Here is a 13,873-nt window from a genome sequence, read left to right as displayed (position 1 = left end):
GCAAAGCACGAGTGTGACAACACCAACGCTACGGCGATAAAAAGAGTGAAAAATTTCAATGACTACTAATTGGGGAGATGCAGCGTCCAAATTCAAGTGATGTTGCAGTCAGACATTTTGAGTTTTAAGGGCGATTTTCGTTGTCTTGTTTTCGACTGCTTCGAGGACAATTGTCCTGGAATAAGTTTGGTTGTAAACTTTTGGTTATTTACACACCAATTACCAGAAAGTAAAAGACCGATGTTCTCGTCATTTGTCTTTTCCAATTTCCAATATTGACTGAGTAAATTTCTTTTCGATCCGTAGAAAGACCAGAAATGGCTGAATTTTGAACCCTTACAAGAAAATTGAATCTCAATTCTCATATCTTACACTACGCACAGTTAAGTAAACAAAATGAATATACCCTCAAAATCTCAGATTCTTTTTGTTTCTGTATGGTTCACGTCTTAGAAACATAATTTCTAAAAGCTTGCTTGCATGTGCCGACTTTCAAACAAACAGCAGCACTCGCTACTCTCAAGTCACTCAGATTATCAGATAAGACTTAAAAGAGTAACCAATTTTCAGAAAAAAGCAGTCCTTCCGCCCCTTCGACTATGCCTGTCATAAGCCGTGTTGAACTTGTCGACTAGCTCATTCATTGTGCTGGGAGACGAGGGGAAAAAAAAGTCAATTGTCAAAATATGGGAAGCAATTGTGGAATTCAGCAGAATGGAGTTTACTAATATCTGTGTTCACAGTTCTAGTTTACTTGATACATAAAATTCTAAATTTCTACATATTCTGCAAAATTGGCAAGAACATTCAAAGGAACCTAATTAGTTTGGTTTAGGGTCCTAAAGGTTCAGGGGTTCAAAATGTGATGGTTTGAACTATAAAGTCTTAAAAGTCTGGTTTGGAACACGGGTTCAAACCATATAATAGTGAGAGTCCAAGTTTTGATTTTCCTAGTTCAACTGGTTTAAAACATCACATCATGGTTCAAACTGGGCCAAAAACTTGTGCATCCAAACAATGGTTTGGAATGCGTTCACGGTTCAAATCACATGAACCCATGAGCTAAAAGGCCCCCTAAATGGGCACAGGCACATGAGTTGCAAATTTGCCCTTACCAACATAAGACTATGTTTTGTAAGAGGGAAAGAAAATAAGAATGGAAGAAAGATGTATAACCTAGGCAAGAAAAATAGAAAGCAAGCAGAGGAAATTTCTCTCGTTATGTTTAGTACGGATTCTCTCCTCTAATCTCTCTACATTTGGAGAGATTAAATCGGTGTTCTTTGAAGGATTTGAAATCCTTCACCCAATCCGTTCATTCCCTCCTCTTTTTTCTCATATCAAACAATCATGGGTCCTAACGTCCTCTCACCCCCAACTCCTTGCACTTTTCCCTCCTATGAAACAAGCTCTAAGCTACATAGGTTATCTATTTAAGAATGCCAGCGTGCTTAGAAATTAGCAAGCGTATCATGAAAATTGTTATCTCGTTGAGCCCACAATAAAGCTCAAGCTCTATCTAAATTGCATGGCAAGTCAAGGCTAGCAAGTTACTTGGTACTAGCAGCTGAACACGTGTTTAAACCCCACTTGACAAGTATTATATTCTTTTCTCTTACCGCGTTGAAACAATAAAGATCTAATCTTTTTAATGGAAAGGTATAAATTAGGATGATAAAAATTTCAAAAGATCTGAGAAGGTCTCATATCATACCTCGAGCAGTTGGTGAACATGGCTAGGTATGTAATCAACAATGTATCATTGTATTCCTATAGAACAATGTAGACACATAGACAGTGAGTGAGTTGGCAATAAAGCCATTCGTAGGAATCATAACGAGTAGATTAATCTAATTTAGTATATTAGCATGTAAATTCTCAATCACTTTGTTTTTTTTTTTCCCCCTTACCACTTCATTGAACCGAATACACATATAAAAACCACCGAATAATACAAATAAAAAAACCACCAAATCATTGGCTTTTCCAATTTCTAAGAAATAAGCAACACTTACCATCAAGAAATCATCTAGGAACTTTCCAGATTCAATAGCTGGCAACCTTCTCAGAAGACTCGACACTTGCCTTAGTAGTGAATTCTCACAAGGTATTTCACCTGCAATGCATATGCACAACAGAAACAAAAGCATCGGTCCAGTCCTCTTTTTCTTAAGAAAACAAAGTTGGCATAATACAGTATCGCGAGGTTTCTCTCCGTCGCCTCTAATTACTCGAATAATAGATCAGTAAAACAAACAAACATTAGTAGAGAATAAAGAAATTCATATACCTTTCTGCATAGAAAGTAGATAGTGATGAAGCACCCTTATTCTGCTGTTTAGCATTTTGATGGCACTATGTATGCCTGTGAGGTTGGCAGCCACTGCAATTGCAAACAACCCAACCAACTTAATAATGTCAATAGTAAGTACACAAGAATTACATTACATTTCTCAACTGAACTGAAATGAGGGAATCAAAGATTTAAGCGGCGGCAAAGAGAAAAAGAGAGAGAAAGAAGGGCTGACGTTGTGTTGCGGCGGAACCGCCATCAGATGGTTTAAGATGAGCAACATGATCAACTGAGATCCTTTCTGCTTCTACAGTCTTTCAATCGAATAAATAAACAAATAAATAAATATAAATGTGTAATTTTAATTTAGTAAATAAGATAAACAAGGTATGTATGTATGTATGTGTAACGAACGAACGAACCTCAATAGTGTAGCTTGAGCGTACAAAAATTAGCTGCGGCACTCCATCAATGACATGCAGCTCTTAATTTTGCAAATTTGTTGAGGTCCTAATTCTTTTAAAAAATTTTATAGTTCATGTTTTTTATCATTGTTTTTAAAAAAAATTAAATTCAGTAGAAAAAATATTAAATAGAGCAACATTAAAAGGATTTTTTTTTCCTAATTGGGCTAATAACAAAAGAAGAAAAAATCCCAATCAAAATCATTTGGCTATAGTAGTAGTTTTACAAATCAGAAACAAGCTATTTTAAGTGCAAAAGTAATTAAATATAGACGATAACTAATCACTAATTAGACCCTTTATAAACATAATAATCGAATCTAGTATTATTTTAGAGTTTGTTTCGAGATACGGGCAGGCATAGATACGTACCACTCTCGAAAATGGTAACAGGGAGATCCTTCTGGGCATGATTGATGGAAGGATTCAGCAGAACATAAACCGGGCTTTCATTGATGTCCATCAACTGTGCGTGTTTTGTTGAAATTATGATTAGGGCGTGTAGAAAAGAGAAGGAAAAAAAAAAAAAAAAGAGGAATGGTTTCCACAAATTCATGTAAGAAAAGATTAAGATTTAGGATTAGGAGGTACATACGGCTTTATGAATGTGCATGTCGGATTCGAGAGCGTCGCTTCCGGTGGAGTACCAGCCCAGGATGTAAAAGTGAGGGAAAACCTTCTTATCTGAACGAAAAGAAAAACCCTGAAAACCCTAAAGAAAGGAAAGAGAAGAAATAGTAACAAGAAGAAGAAGAAGCAAAACATACAGAGCTCCTGCTTCTTCTCGAGGAAGGGGCGGTCGAGAGAATGGGTGGAGGGATCGTAGAGAAGCTCAAAGCTGTTGAAGATCTCGACCGTACGGCCCCTCTGTACTCCGATGACGCAGCCGTACACGCGAGGAGGCTGTTGATGCTCCTGCTGTTGTTGTTGTTGTTGTTGTTGATCATTGATATCATTATCAGAAGAAGAAGGAGAAGACGGAGAAGAAGAAGTCCGCTGCTGCTGAGACTTGACTCGGGTGAAGTGATCGGAGATGTTGACTATCACCAGCGGATGCAGCTTGAACGTCAGTCCGCTGCTCGAGTTCGACGACGACGACGCCGCCGACGCCATTCCCCCCCAATTTCCCCTCCAATTTTACGGTTTTTAGTTCTAATTTTAGGGCTCCGCCTTTTTCCGGCCGCTCACTCTGCCTGCCCTTTATTTTCTTCACAATCTCCCCTTTTGCTTGCCTGCCTTCCTTCCTTCCTTTTCCCTGTTTTCCTTTCTTATTCTTTTATTTTATTTTATTTTTCTTATTTTTAATTAACAATTAATGTCTGATTCGAATTGTTAATTCTATATTTTACAAATAAATTTTTTGAAAAATAATCAAATTCCTCATATATAATTAACTCAAAATCTTTTTTTTTTTTTATAAAAAAAATTAAGGACTAGGATTTTATTTAAAAGGGATAATTTAGACATTAATATTTTTGGCTATTTTGCTTTTTCATATTTTTTATTTCTCGTTGTTTTTTTTTTAAAATAAAAATAAAAATAAAAGCGGGCCGGCCCATTTACAAATAGCGGTAGCTCTGGGCCCATATTAAGAAGTTGGCTTTCGTCAGCATAGGAAAGTGTAGACACAGACACACGCACGCAGTTATCGATTTTGCAATTCCAAAGCTACCACACACCGAATAATAATGCATCATCCACCTCCAATAAAATAAATAATTTATTATTATTATTATAATAGTAGAAGAAGAGGAAGAAAATAAGAAGAAGAAGAAGAAGAAGAAGCAGAAGCAAAAAAGAGTAGATAACATAAGACTATTATTAAGGGGAAGAGGGAAGGCATGTTATAAATTATAAATTACAAAGAGTGATTGATTGAATTTGCGGTGGTGAATATTGAGAGAGATTATGGCGATGCGAGAGGTGGTAACGGGAGGGGCTGCTTGTGCGGTTCCAGGCTCATCTTCTTCATCGAATCCTCTGGGCGCTCTCGCCAACGCTCTTCTCGGCTCTTCTTCCAAGACTAAGGTTAATTTATTTGTTATTTGCAAAGCAGTTGGGATTTTATTTGATTGATTTTTTTTATATTCACAAAATTCAATTGCATACAATACAGGAGAGGCTAGAGGAGATTCCCACCTCGGCGGCGGCGGCGGCGGCGGCGTCATCGGAAAGAGATGCGCAGTTGTTGGATCAACCTCTTATTAATCAGCTCCCTGGTTCCGAGTTCGACCGTCCTTTGTTGCCTCCTTCCTCCCAGGTAACCCCTTCTTCTTCTTCTTCTTCTTCTTCTTCCTCTTAATTAATTTATTTTAATTTAATTCTCTCCATAATCCATCATCCATATCTTATGATGATATGATATCTGACAGACTACAACACTTGAATTAGTTGTCGTTAATAAAACAAACCCAATACTCAATTTGCTACCTTTTTACGTTACTGAATATTACTACTCTCTTACGATTATGCATTTCTTTTAATTTCAACTTCAGTCTTTGGAGTTGGAATTCAGTTCTAATGTTTTAGATTCTGTATATATATGTATGTCATTAATTGTGTTGTGTTGCCATGTCAGGGATCGGATTTCATCGGCGCCTTCCGCTCTGCCGATTATTCCTCGCTTTCGGATGCGTGGGATGAGACACAACAGGCCTCTTCCCAATCTCATCTTCCTTCTCACCTTCAACTTCAACCCACTTTGGATGGTATCCTAACATTCTCCCCCACACCTCTAACTTCCTCTCTCTCCTCTTTCAAGTTCCAACTTTATTATTGTTTTCAAATGAACTGCAGGGCCGCCTCAAAGAGTGCTGTCCAACTTTCTGCACTCGTTTGTTGAGAGCAGCCGTGGCGGAATTCCTTTTCGTCCTGCTCCTCTTCCCCTCTTAGGATTGTCTCAAGGTGACAAACAATGCATACGCGACCGCACCAGCATAATGGCCAGACACATCTTCGCCGATAAAGGCGAAGAGTTTATTAACGCGCAGGTTTGAAGCCCGTCTATTGCCTCGTTTGGATGTAACAAGCTTTAGAGTTTGTTTTGGTCTCTTTGGCCCAGTTTTATAATGTGCCCCTTTATGAATTGTAAGAATGAGCACCACACTCATCAATCGACGAAATTTTCTCAACTTGGGATTTGAATCATATACCTGTTTGCTATTGTTTTAGTAACCATAGGTACATATTTACATCTCTAACCACCACAAACTGCAAGAACAACAACAAGAAGCTTGAGCTCCTTTTTTATTTTTATTTTTTGAAAAGAAAGTGATGGTGTGGATTTCCTAACAGTGGTAAGTTTTTGTGCACTTGTTAATTGGTCAGGTGAATGCCCTTTTGTGTTCTTTGGATATCGACAACAATGGCCAGGTTAAGGGACCTCTACATGCTAGATTACGGGAACTGGACGACTACTGGAATGAATCCCAAGGCATCATAAAGCCTCTGCATCCTACAGATGGATGGGTTGCTGAATTCGGGCAGCATCGAATAGAACACGGTGATCCTGATGCTTGGGCCCACTCATTTGAACAACAACATGGTGCTAATGGTTGGGCCTCAGAATTTCAGCAGGCAAGCAAACACTAGAAATTTTCCCATCTATAAATTTGAACCTGAATTTTGAAATCGTTTCATTGTTTCATGGCCATTCATTGCAAGTATCATGGAACATCCTTCAAGGCATGTGTATATTGCTTTTGATCGTGTAATTTTGTGGTCACAGGAGCAGTCTCAGTTGGCATCCATGGATCACATGGGAAGTGCAAATCTTGCAAATTTAGCTGCAATGGAGCAGAGTCGTATGCTTGCCAACACATTAGCTCAAAACCATGACCCTAAATTTCAGGTCTATAAGCGAGGACAATAACCTTTACGCTTCTCTTAAAATTTGCACTTAATTAGCATGAGCTTTATTTCCAAATTTTCGGAGAGTGTTATCATTGTGCAAGCTCTAGAAAATAATCTTCGTAGGCTTTCATAACTTTTCTACTGTTGTATACTCTAGTCGATCTACAATTTCAGAAACATGGACACTCATAGGCTTTTCGCCACCCATATGTGGAACCTTTTCTTTTTTCTTTTTCTTTCTTTCTTTCTTTCTTCTTTTTTTTTTTTTTTTTTTTTTTTTTTTTTTTTTTTTTTTTTTGGGCCTGCTGAAGTGAGCCAAAACATTTTTCTTCTTCCTCGCTCAACTGCTTATTGTATGTCACTCTAGAAGGGGCTGAAATAGTTGGCATACTAGGTAACGAAGCATATGATCAAATCCCTCTTTTTCGAGGATTGGGTGCCATCTTAAAAATTGATGGGTTTGGTACTTCGATTGTAAAATTTCTCGATGTTGTCATGATTGAATAGCCTGGGACGTACCTTGAAAGTCCACATATCTTCACTATTTATAAATTATTTTCTTCATGCTACATATTCCAGGCAGTCTAGCATGCTTTCTGTGGCTGAAGGTATTCAAATTTCAAAACCAGCCAGAATGTAGTAATTGAAAATCCTTCTATTAATACTTATCTTTTTTGCTTTCTTTATTGACTGATATTTGGTCAAGGAATTGAGTATGGACCCATATATTTGTGTGAGACGTCTAGAAAAACTTTCACCAACATTTTTCTGTTATAACCCTTGGGTAGAATTCATCCCCAAAAGCTAGCTTGTAGGGAGAGGGTGCCCAAGTGGTTATAAACCCAAATGCTAAGCCCATACTTTAGCAATGTGGGACTCAATCAGGATTCTAACATACCAGCACGCTTCCGACGCCGACGTCCATGGCGGCCCACTCTGGATGGCCCACTCTGGCCTTTCCAGGTCGCCCCTCCCCAGGTCCTTCCGCAACGTGGGCCTGAGGAGGAGCATGCTCTGATACCAATTGTTATAACCCTTGGGTAGAACTCATCCCCAAAAACTAGCTTGTAGGGAGAGGGTGCCCAAGTGGTTATAAACCCACATGCTAAGCCCATACATTAGCAATGTGGGACTCAACCACGATCCTAACATTATCACTCTTTATCTTTGAACAATTATCAAAAGTTTTTATTGTTTCTATTTTTCTTTTTATATTTTATGTGAACTAATTCATGAAGTTGTCATTTATTCAGAATTCAAAGTTTCTTCAGTTTGTATCAAAGATGAGTCGTGGCGAACTTACTATGGATGATAATCAAGTGAGGCAGACTGCTACATCATCTGGGGACTGGGCAACAGAGTATCAACAGCAGTACAATGCGGGTCCCTCTTGGGCTGATGAATTTGTATGTAAAAAACTATTTATAAATTGCTGTAGCCAATCGTTGTTATTTCTCTTGTGCATATAAAAGCTTATTCGGTGTGTGTGTTTCTGCCAATAGATATCTTTTGCTTAAGGAGTTAAATGTCCCCGGATTCTGATTTCCATGATCAAGTCTCATAGCATGCATGTAATTCTTAGTTTCAGTAGACTGTAGTTGTTGTCCTAGTAAAAACATTTCTGGTACCTGATTGCTTGAGGTTTGCAGACTTCTCGTGGAACTGATCGCTGGGTGAATGAGTTTACTTCTGGTGAAGAAAAGCGTGGATCAGTCGATGACCAGTGGGTCAATGAGTTTTCTAATTTGCACCTAGATGAAGAATGGGCAGATGAATTTGGGAGGCAAGTTGGTGAAGGAGCTGCCGATAGTTGGGCTAATGCTTATGATGAGTAAGTATGCTTGCTCTGCAATGAATATTTAGTAACGTAAATGGCCAAATTTGCTTTTATGTTATCGATTGTGTATCTTCAAGATGAAGAAGTGGTTGTCCACTTCTTCCTAACCACTGCTACTTTACTGTTTGCCATGATGCTAATCTATTATGTCTTAGGGTAATAAGGTGCCAGTTTATTCCAATGGTAATTGATTAACAATGTTAAATGCGGGAGTCCAAATTTTGAAGTCTGCCGATTATGAATTTAAACTGGCCATGTGCCATTATTTATATTTATGGCACAGTGGCACGGTCAGCCTGACGCTAAGTAATAAAATCAATGAGTATGAAAAATTGGATATGTTAAGTGCTTTCTTCTTCTGAAAACATGATGTGAATCTATATAAATCCGTATATGGTATTTGGAAAATAGGTACCTGAATGAGCAAGTAGCTGCCAAGCAGCGATCGGATGCTTCTAGGGGGGTCTATGTGTTCTCTGACATGAATCCTTATGTTGGTCACCCCAATCCCTTAAAAGAAGGCCAAGAAATGTTCCGTAAAGGCCTTTTGAGTGAAGCAGTGCTTGCTTTAGAGGCTGAGGTCCTGAAAAACCCGGAGAATGCTGAAGGTTGGAGACTCCTTGGAATAGCACACGCTGAGAATGATGATGATCAACAGGTAAAATCAATAACATTTGATGTCAATCAATTTTTTCACATGTTTTGGTTACAAATATTGCACTTTGCATCTCTAATTTCTAATCAATTTCCATTTTGTTTAGAATATAGTGTACTGCATTATATCAGAATCTTACTTTTGTAAAAAGAAGAAAGGTGGAATTGTGGATTGTCAAGCTTTGGACAATCCATACTGTAGCTTAGTGTAGTCATAGTGCTTTTTATCTTATGTTTTGGTTTTGTTATTCTATTCTTGTTATCAACAGTTCTATCATACGAATTTATATTCTTCAAGACCAAGTGTAAATTTGTAATCTATGCAGGCTATTGCAGCTATGATGCGTGCACAGGACGCCAATCCGACAAATCTGGAAGTGCTTCTCGCTCTTGGTGTGAGTCACACGAATGGTCAGTAAGTTGCTCTTGGTGTGAAACAATTAACCTATTATAATGAATTATTGCATTCAGATCCTGTTACTTTGGCCAGTTTGGGGAACTATACTCCTCGGTCCTTAGAGGTATTATGTTACTAATAGCAATCAATACGCTTATAATTATCTCTTTTTAAATATGCAGAGTTGGAGCAGGCAGCTGCACTAAAATATTTATATGGTTGGTTGCGCCATCATCCAAAATACGGGTCGCTTGCCCCTCCTGAGTTGGCTGATTCTTTGTACTATGCTGATGTAAGTGTTATCTTTGTAAATAATGCTTGTACGTCTGTGTTTCATCTTTCTCATACTCTTATCCTCACAAGTGTGTAGTTATCTATTAAAAAATATGCAAATTTCCTTGCGAGTATGCAACATTTTATTTATTTGTCTGTCTACTTTGCTGCATCCAGGTAGCTAGAATATTCAATGAAGCTGCTCAAATGTCGCCCGAGGATGCCGATGTACACATAGTGTTGGGTGTTCTTTACAACTTATCTAGAGAGTTTGACAAAGCGATCGATGCCTTCCAGACTGCTTTGAAACTCAAGCCGCATGACTATTCTCTTTGGAACAAGCTTGGCGCAACACAAGCAAATAGCATTCAGAGCGCTGACGCAATATTGGCTTATCAACAGGTAGTCTGCGTAAATGCCTTGTATTCTCCTAGGGATAAAAAGAAAGGGAAATTTAACATGGAATTAGGTCCCAACATTTTTTTTCTTTTTCTGTTTAGCATTTGGGATCGCATAAGAAATGAAGTTATCCGTAGTAAAGTAGGTGTAGTACCAATAGAAGATAAGGTGGGCAAAGGCCGCTTGAGGTGGTACGGGCATGTCCAACGTAGACCGCTAGAAGCACCAGTTCGTGCTTGGGAGGACATTCTTATACCTAATACTAGGAGAGGGAGAGGTAGACCAAGAATTATGTGGACCGAAGTAGTTAGGAAAGACATTCTAGATCTAGGCCTTCTGGAAAGTCTAATTTCAAACAGAGCCGCGTGGAAAAGTGAAATCCATATAGCCGACCCCAATTAAGTTGGGATTAAGGCTTGTTGTTGTTGTTGTCTGTTTAGCATTTGAATCCTAAACTTCCAAGGCTTTACAAAAATAAGAAATGATGTCACTCATTTGAGTATGAATATATATTTGTGTTGGTAAATGGTTATTTTCTGTTATTCTTGCAGCCCTATGGTAACATTCTCAACTTGAAATCACTCTGACATTCATTATATCTTCCTGTATTGTTAGGCACTAGATTTGAAGCCCAATTATGTTCGTGCTTGGGCGAACATGGGTATCAGTTACGCTAACCAGGTTCATCCCCTAACCCTTGTTAAGTTACTGCTATATTTAGTTTCTTCTAATGCTTGTTATTTCCGCATATGTTGTAATCTTCATACTTGTACTTAAATCTGTGACAAATAAAACCAAACCAAATAGCTAATGAGCTTCTTCTCTTCCCGTTTTTTTTTTTTTTTTTTTTTTTGGCGTTTAGGGTATGCACGAGGATTCAATTCGTTATTATGTTCGTGCGCTCACTATGAATCCAAAGGCAGATAATGCATGGCAGTACTTAAGAATTTCTTTAAGGTATGATAAGAAAAGACGGAGAGATTCCTTTTTTTATTTTCATTTTTGTGGTTGGTAAGCTGCTATGCAATCATACCTCGAAAGGTGAATGAATTATGTACGTTTTGTTTTGTTATGTTGCAGCTGTGCTGATAGGAGTGACATGTTGGAAGCTTGTGATTCTCGGAATCTTGATATTCTACAAAAAGAGTTTCCGCTATAAAAATAATAAAACTAATAATAATAGTATGCAGATTTTATTGGAGAAGCAATGGTAGCTAGCTAGGGTTCCAATGACATGATAAGGATTGAGATACCGGTTAGGGTTCCGTCGCCGTCGTTTTGCTGCATTTGGATGTCGGAGCAGATGGTCCCTTGTGTTTGGAAGGATGACTTTTTGAGGAAGAAAGAAAGAAAGAAAGGCAAATTTGTGGTTGTTGTTTGGAACTAACTGGCTAGTTGGAGAGTTTGAATCAAATAAAATACAAAATAACACCACCCGTTCCCATTGGGTCAGTTTGAGTTGTAGCAAAAACAAGCATTCACATGTTTGTCCTCTCCTAGTGGGCTCGGACCAGAAAGGTCAATAATAATAAGTATGTGTATGCGTATGTGGTTCATCATCATCATCACATTATCCATACATACATGCATACATACATACATACATAGCTTTAACTTTGTTTTAGTTGGACAGAAGAATGTTTTCATCTGAAAGTGATGATAAAAAGGCGTTGCTCCGTTTTAAGGATGTCGGTCATTTACTAATTGGGTAATTGTGTAATTACGTTGTATGATTATTACCTTTTTTTTAAGCTCTACTCTAACGCAATATACTTTATGGAATTGTGATTCTATACGTATAATGACAATGCTCATGTATTGTTGCCGACAAAATATTAAAGACCAGGTAAAGTCATCAAAGGTAAAACTTCAAACCCTCAAATTCAATTACCTAGGTACATACTTCCATATACATACATATATATATATATACATCTATATACACACACACACACACACACACACACACACACACACACACAGAGCAATTTTTTTTTTTTTTTTTTTTTTTTTTTTTTTTTTTGCTTTTTTTTTTTTTTTTTTCATATGAGAGATACTCTTGTTTTATCCATGCAGAAGAGTGTCATTTTCCTTTTTTATATCTAAAAAAAAAGAAGTGTGTCATTATGGAACATGATTGCTAAACCCATGTAAGATATAAAAGTTAAAGAAACGACAAAGAATATATGTGTGTATATATAGTGGTAGTAAATAATGTAATAAAATGGAAAAGGAAAAAAAAAAAGAATGAGGATGAGAAGGGAAGTGGTGATGGTGGTGGGGTTGCTTTAACTTGTTGAGCACGGCCGCATATATATAATATATAATATATATATATATATATATATATATATGACATTTCACACTCTCTGGCCTGGGCTTACTTACCTTTGTCATTCATGTCTGTCTCTCTCTCTGCCACACGCAGTCGCACTACTATTTTGAAAGGAAAGAGATGTCATATATAATATTCCTATTCAATCTTTAGCACCTATCTATGATTCCTTTTCATCCTTCTTCTTATTTATATGTTTATTTTTTGTGCGTGTTCATACACATATAGCATCTTCTTTTTTAGTTTATTATAAAACTTTACTATTTTGAAAGGAAATAGATGTCATTGTCTCCAGTCCGGTACCGGACTGGAGCAGCAACAACAACACCCATGTAGAAGCTAATGTAGAAAAAAGGCAATACGATGCCACTTGTTAATGTTTGAGAACCAAATTATGATGGTGTCATGTGATATTTATATTAGTTGGGAGAGTTGTTATCAGCCTGAGAAATGTTATTAAAATCAATATTAAAGAAATGAATTAAGACCTTTTAAAAATCTATCAGTCGTTAATGGAACAACATGGTATCAACAAGTGTATAATGAGTGGTGAAACTGTGTGTAATGTTAATACAACAAGTGTATGACACCCTTAAATGTAGTTTTTAAAAGGGCTCATATTTATATACAATAAAATCTCGATAAATAAATATTCAATAGATTAATAATCTCCTTTAAATAATAAAAACTTTCAGTCCTCACTCAGATCAATGCACAAGATAATATATATTTTTTTCAAATCCTTTAGAGCCCAACAAAAATATAAATTAATAATTGACAAAAAATATATATATAATTCATAATATTAAAGAGTTTTTTCTTGACAATTTTTATTTTCTCATTTCAACTATTTTATAAAATATGCATCTGAAGTAATTTGTTATTTCTTTATACATAAATTGAACTCAACCTCGTCTTTATTTTTTAGAAAACATGCACATATCTAGTATATTTTTTTTTTTCATGTTGTACCAAGTAGTTATTTAAGGTTACTATTGCTTGAAACGTCTCTTTTGGAGAAACATTTTATAAAATATAACTGTCATTTGGATCGTGATCATCATCAACAAGTATATCCATTATCCCTTAAATAATCTCTTCATTAGTAGGTGATTTCATCACTGCATTAATTTCACTAAGATTTTTTTTTTTGGCATAGCTGATAACTTTTGTAATTCTCTATGTACACATATTAATTTTTGACCACATACCATTGTCTATGTTAATTATAGCTCATGCATGAATCTTAGTAAAAGAAAAGGTACATGAACAAAAGTAATTAAAACATAAAACTTTTCATAAATTAAGAATTATTTATTTATTAATAAATAAATAATCTCTTTAAAATAATATTTAATCTTAGTCTTAA

At 36.7% G+C, this 13,873-nt stretch overlaps 2 protein-coding genes across 2 annotated transcripts; one reads left to right on the top strand and one right to left on the bottom strand.

Annotated features, from left to right (window-relative positions):
• Positions 1 to 249: 249 nt before the first annotated feature.
• Positions 250 to 3,984, bottom strand: LOC21397080 (COP9 signalosome complex subunit 6a). The gene is made up of 9 exons (XM_010091423.2): positions 3,525 to 3,984; positions 3,353 to 3,441; positions 3,130 to 3,223; positions 2,716 to 2,777; positions 2,529 to 2,607; positions 2,291 to 2,383; positions 2,016 to 2,116; positions 1,715 to 1,770; positions 250 to 648 (listed from the first exon to the last, which is right to left on the bottom strand). The coding sequence occupies exons 1-9, from the start codon at positions 3,868 to 3,870 to the stop codon at positions 567 to 569; spliced, it is 1,002 nt and encodes a 333-aa protein (XP_010089725.1). The 5' UTR covers positions 3,871 to 3,984; the 3' UTR covers positions 250 to 566.
• A 528-nt stretch (positions 3,985 to 4,512) lies between these two features.
• LOC21397077 (peroxisome biogenesis protein 5) lies at positions 4,513 to 12,009 on the top strand. The gene is made up of 15 exons (XM_010091420.2): positions 4,513 to 4,785; positions 4,874 to 5,017; positions 5,336 to 5,465; positions 5,554 to 5,747; positions 6,085 to 6,333; positions 6,485 to 6,607; positions 7,863 to 8,015; positions 8,259 to 8,440; positions 8,858 to 9,104; positions 9,427 to 9,511; positions 9,680 to 9,789; positions 9,948 to 10,172; positions 10,785 to 10,850; positions 11,032 to 11,126; positions 11,250 to 12,009. Exons 1-15 carry the CDS (start codon positions 4,666 to 4,668, stop codon positions 11,326 to 11,328), a joined length of 2,202 nt encoding a protein of 733 aa, XP_010089722.2. The 5' UTR covers positions 4,513 to 4,665; the 3' UTR covers positions 11,329 to 12,009.
• The last annotated feature ends 1,864 nt before the right edge of the window (positions 12,010 to 13,873 follow it).

Source organism: Morus notabilis, unplaced genomic scaffold (genome assembly GCF_000414095.1).
Source record: "Morus notabilis unplaced genomic scaffold, ASM41409v2 Scaffold49, whole genome shotgun sequence".
NCBI lineage: Eukaryota > Viridiplantae > Streptophyta > Magnoliopsida > Rosales > Moraceae > Morus > Morus notabilis.
The sequence above is the reverse complement of the archived record's forward strand: the minus strand, read 5'-3'. Positions and strand labels throughout refer to the sequence as shown.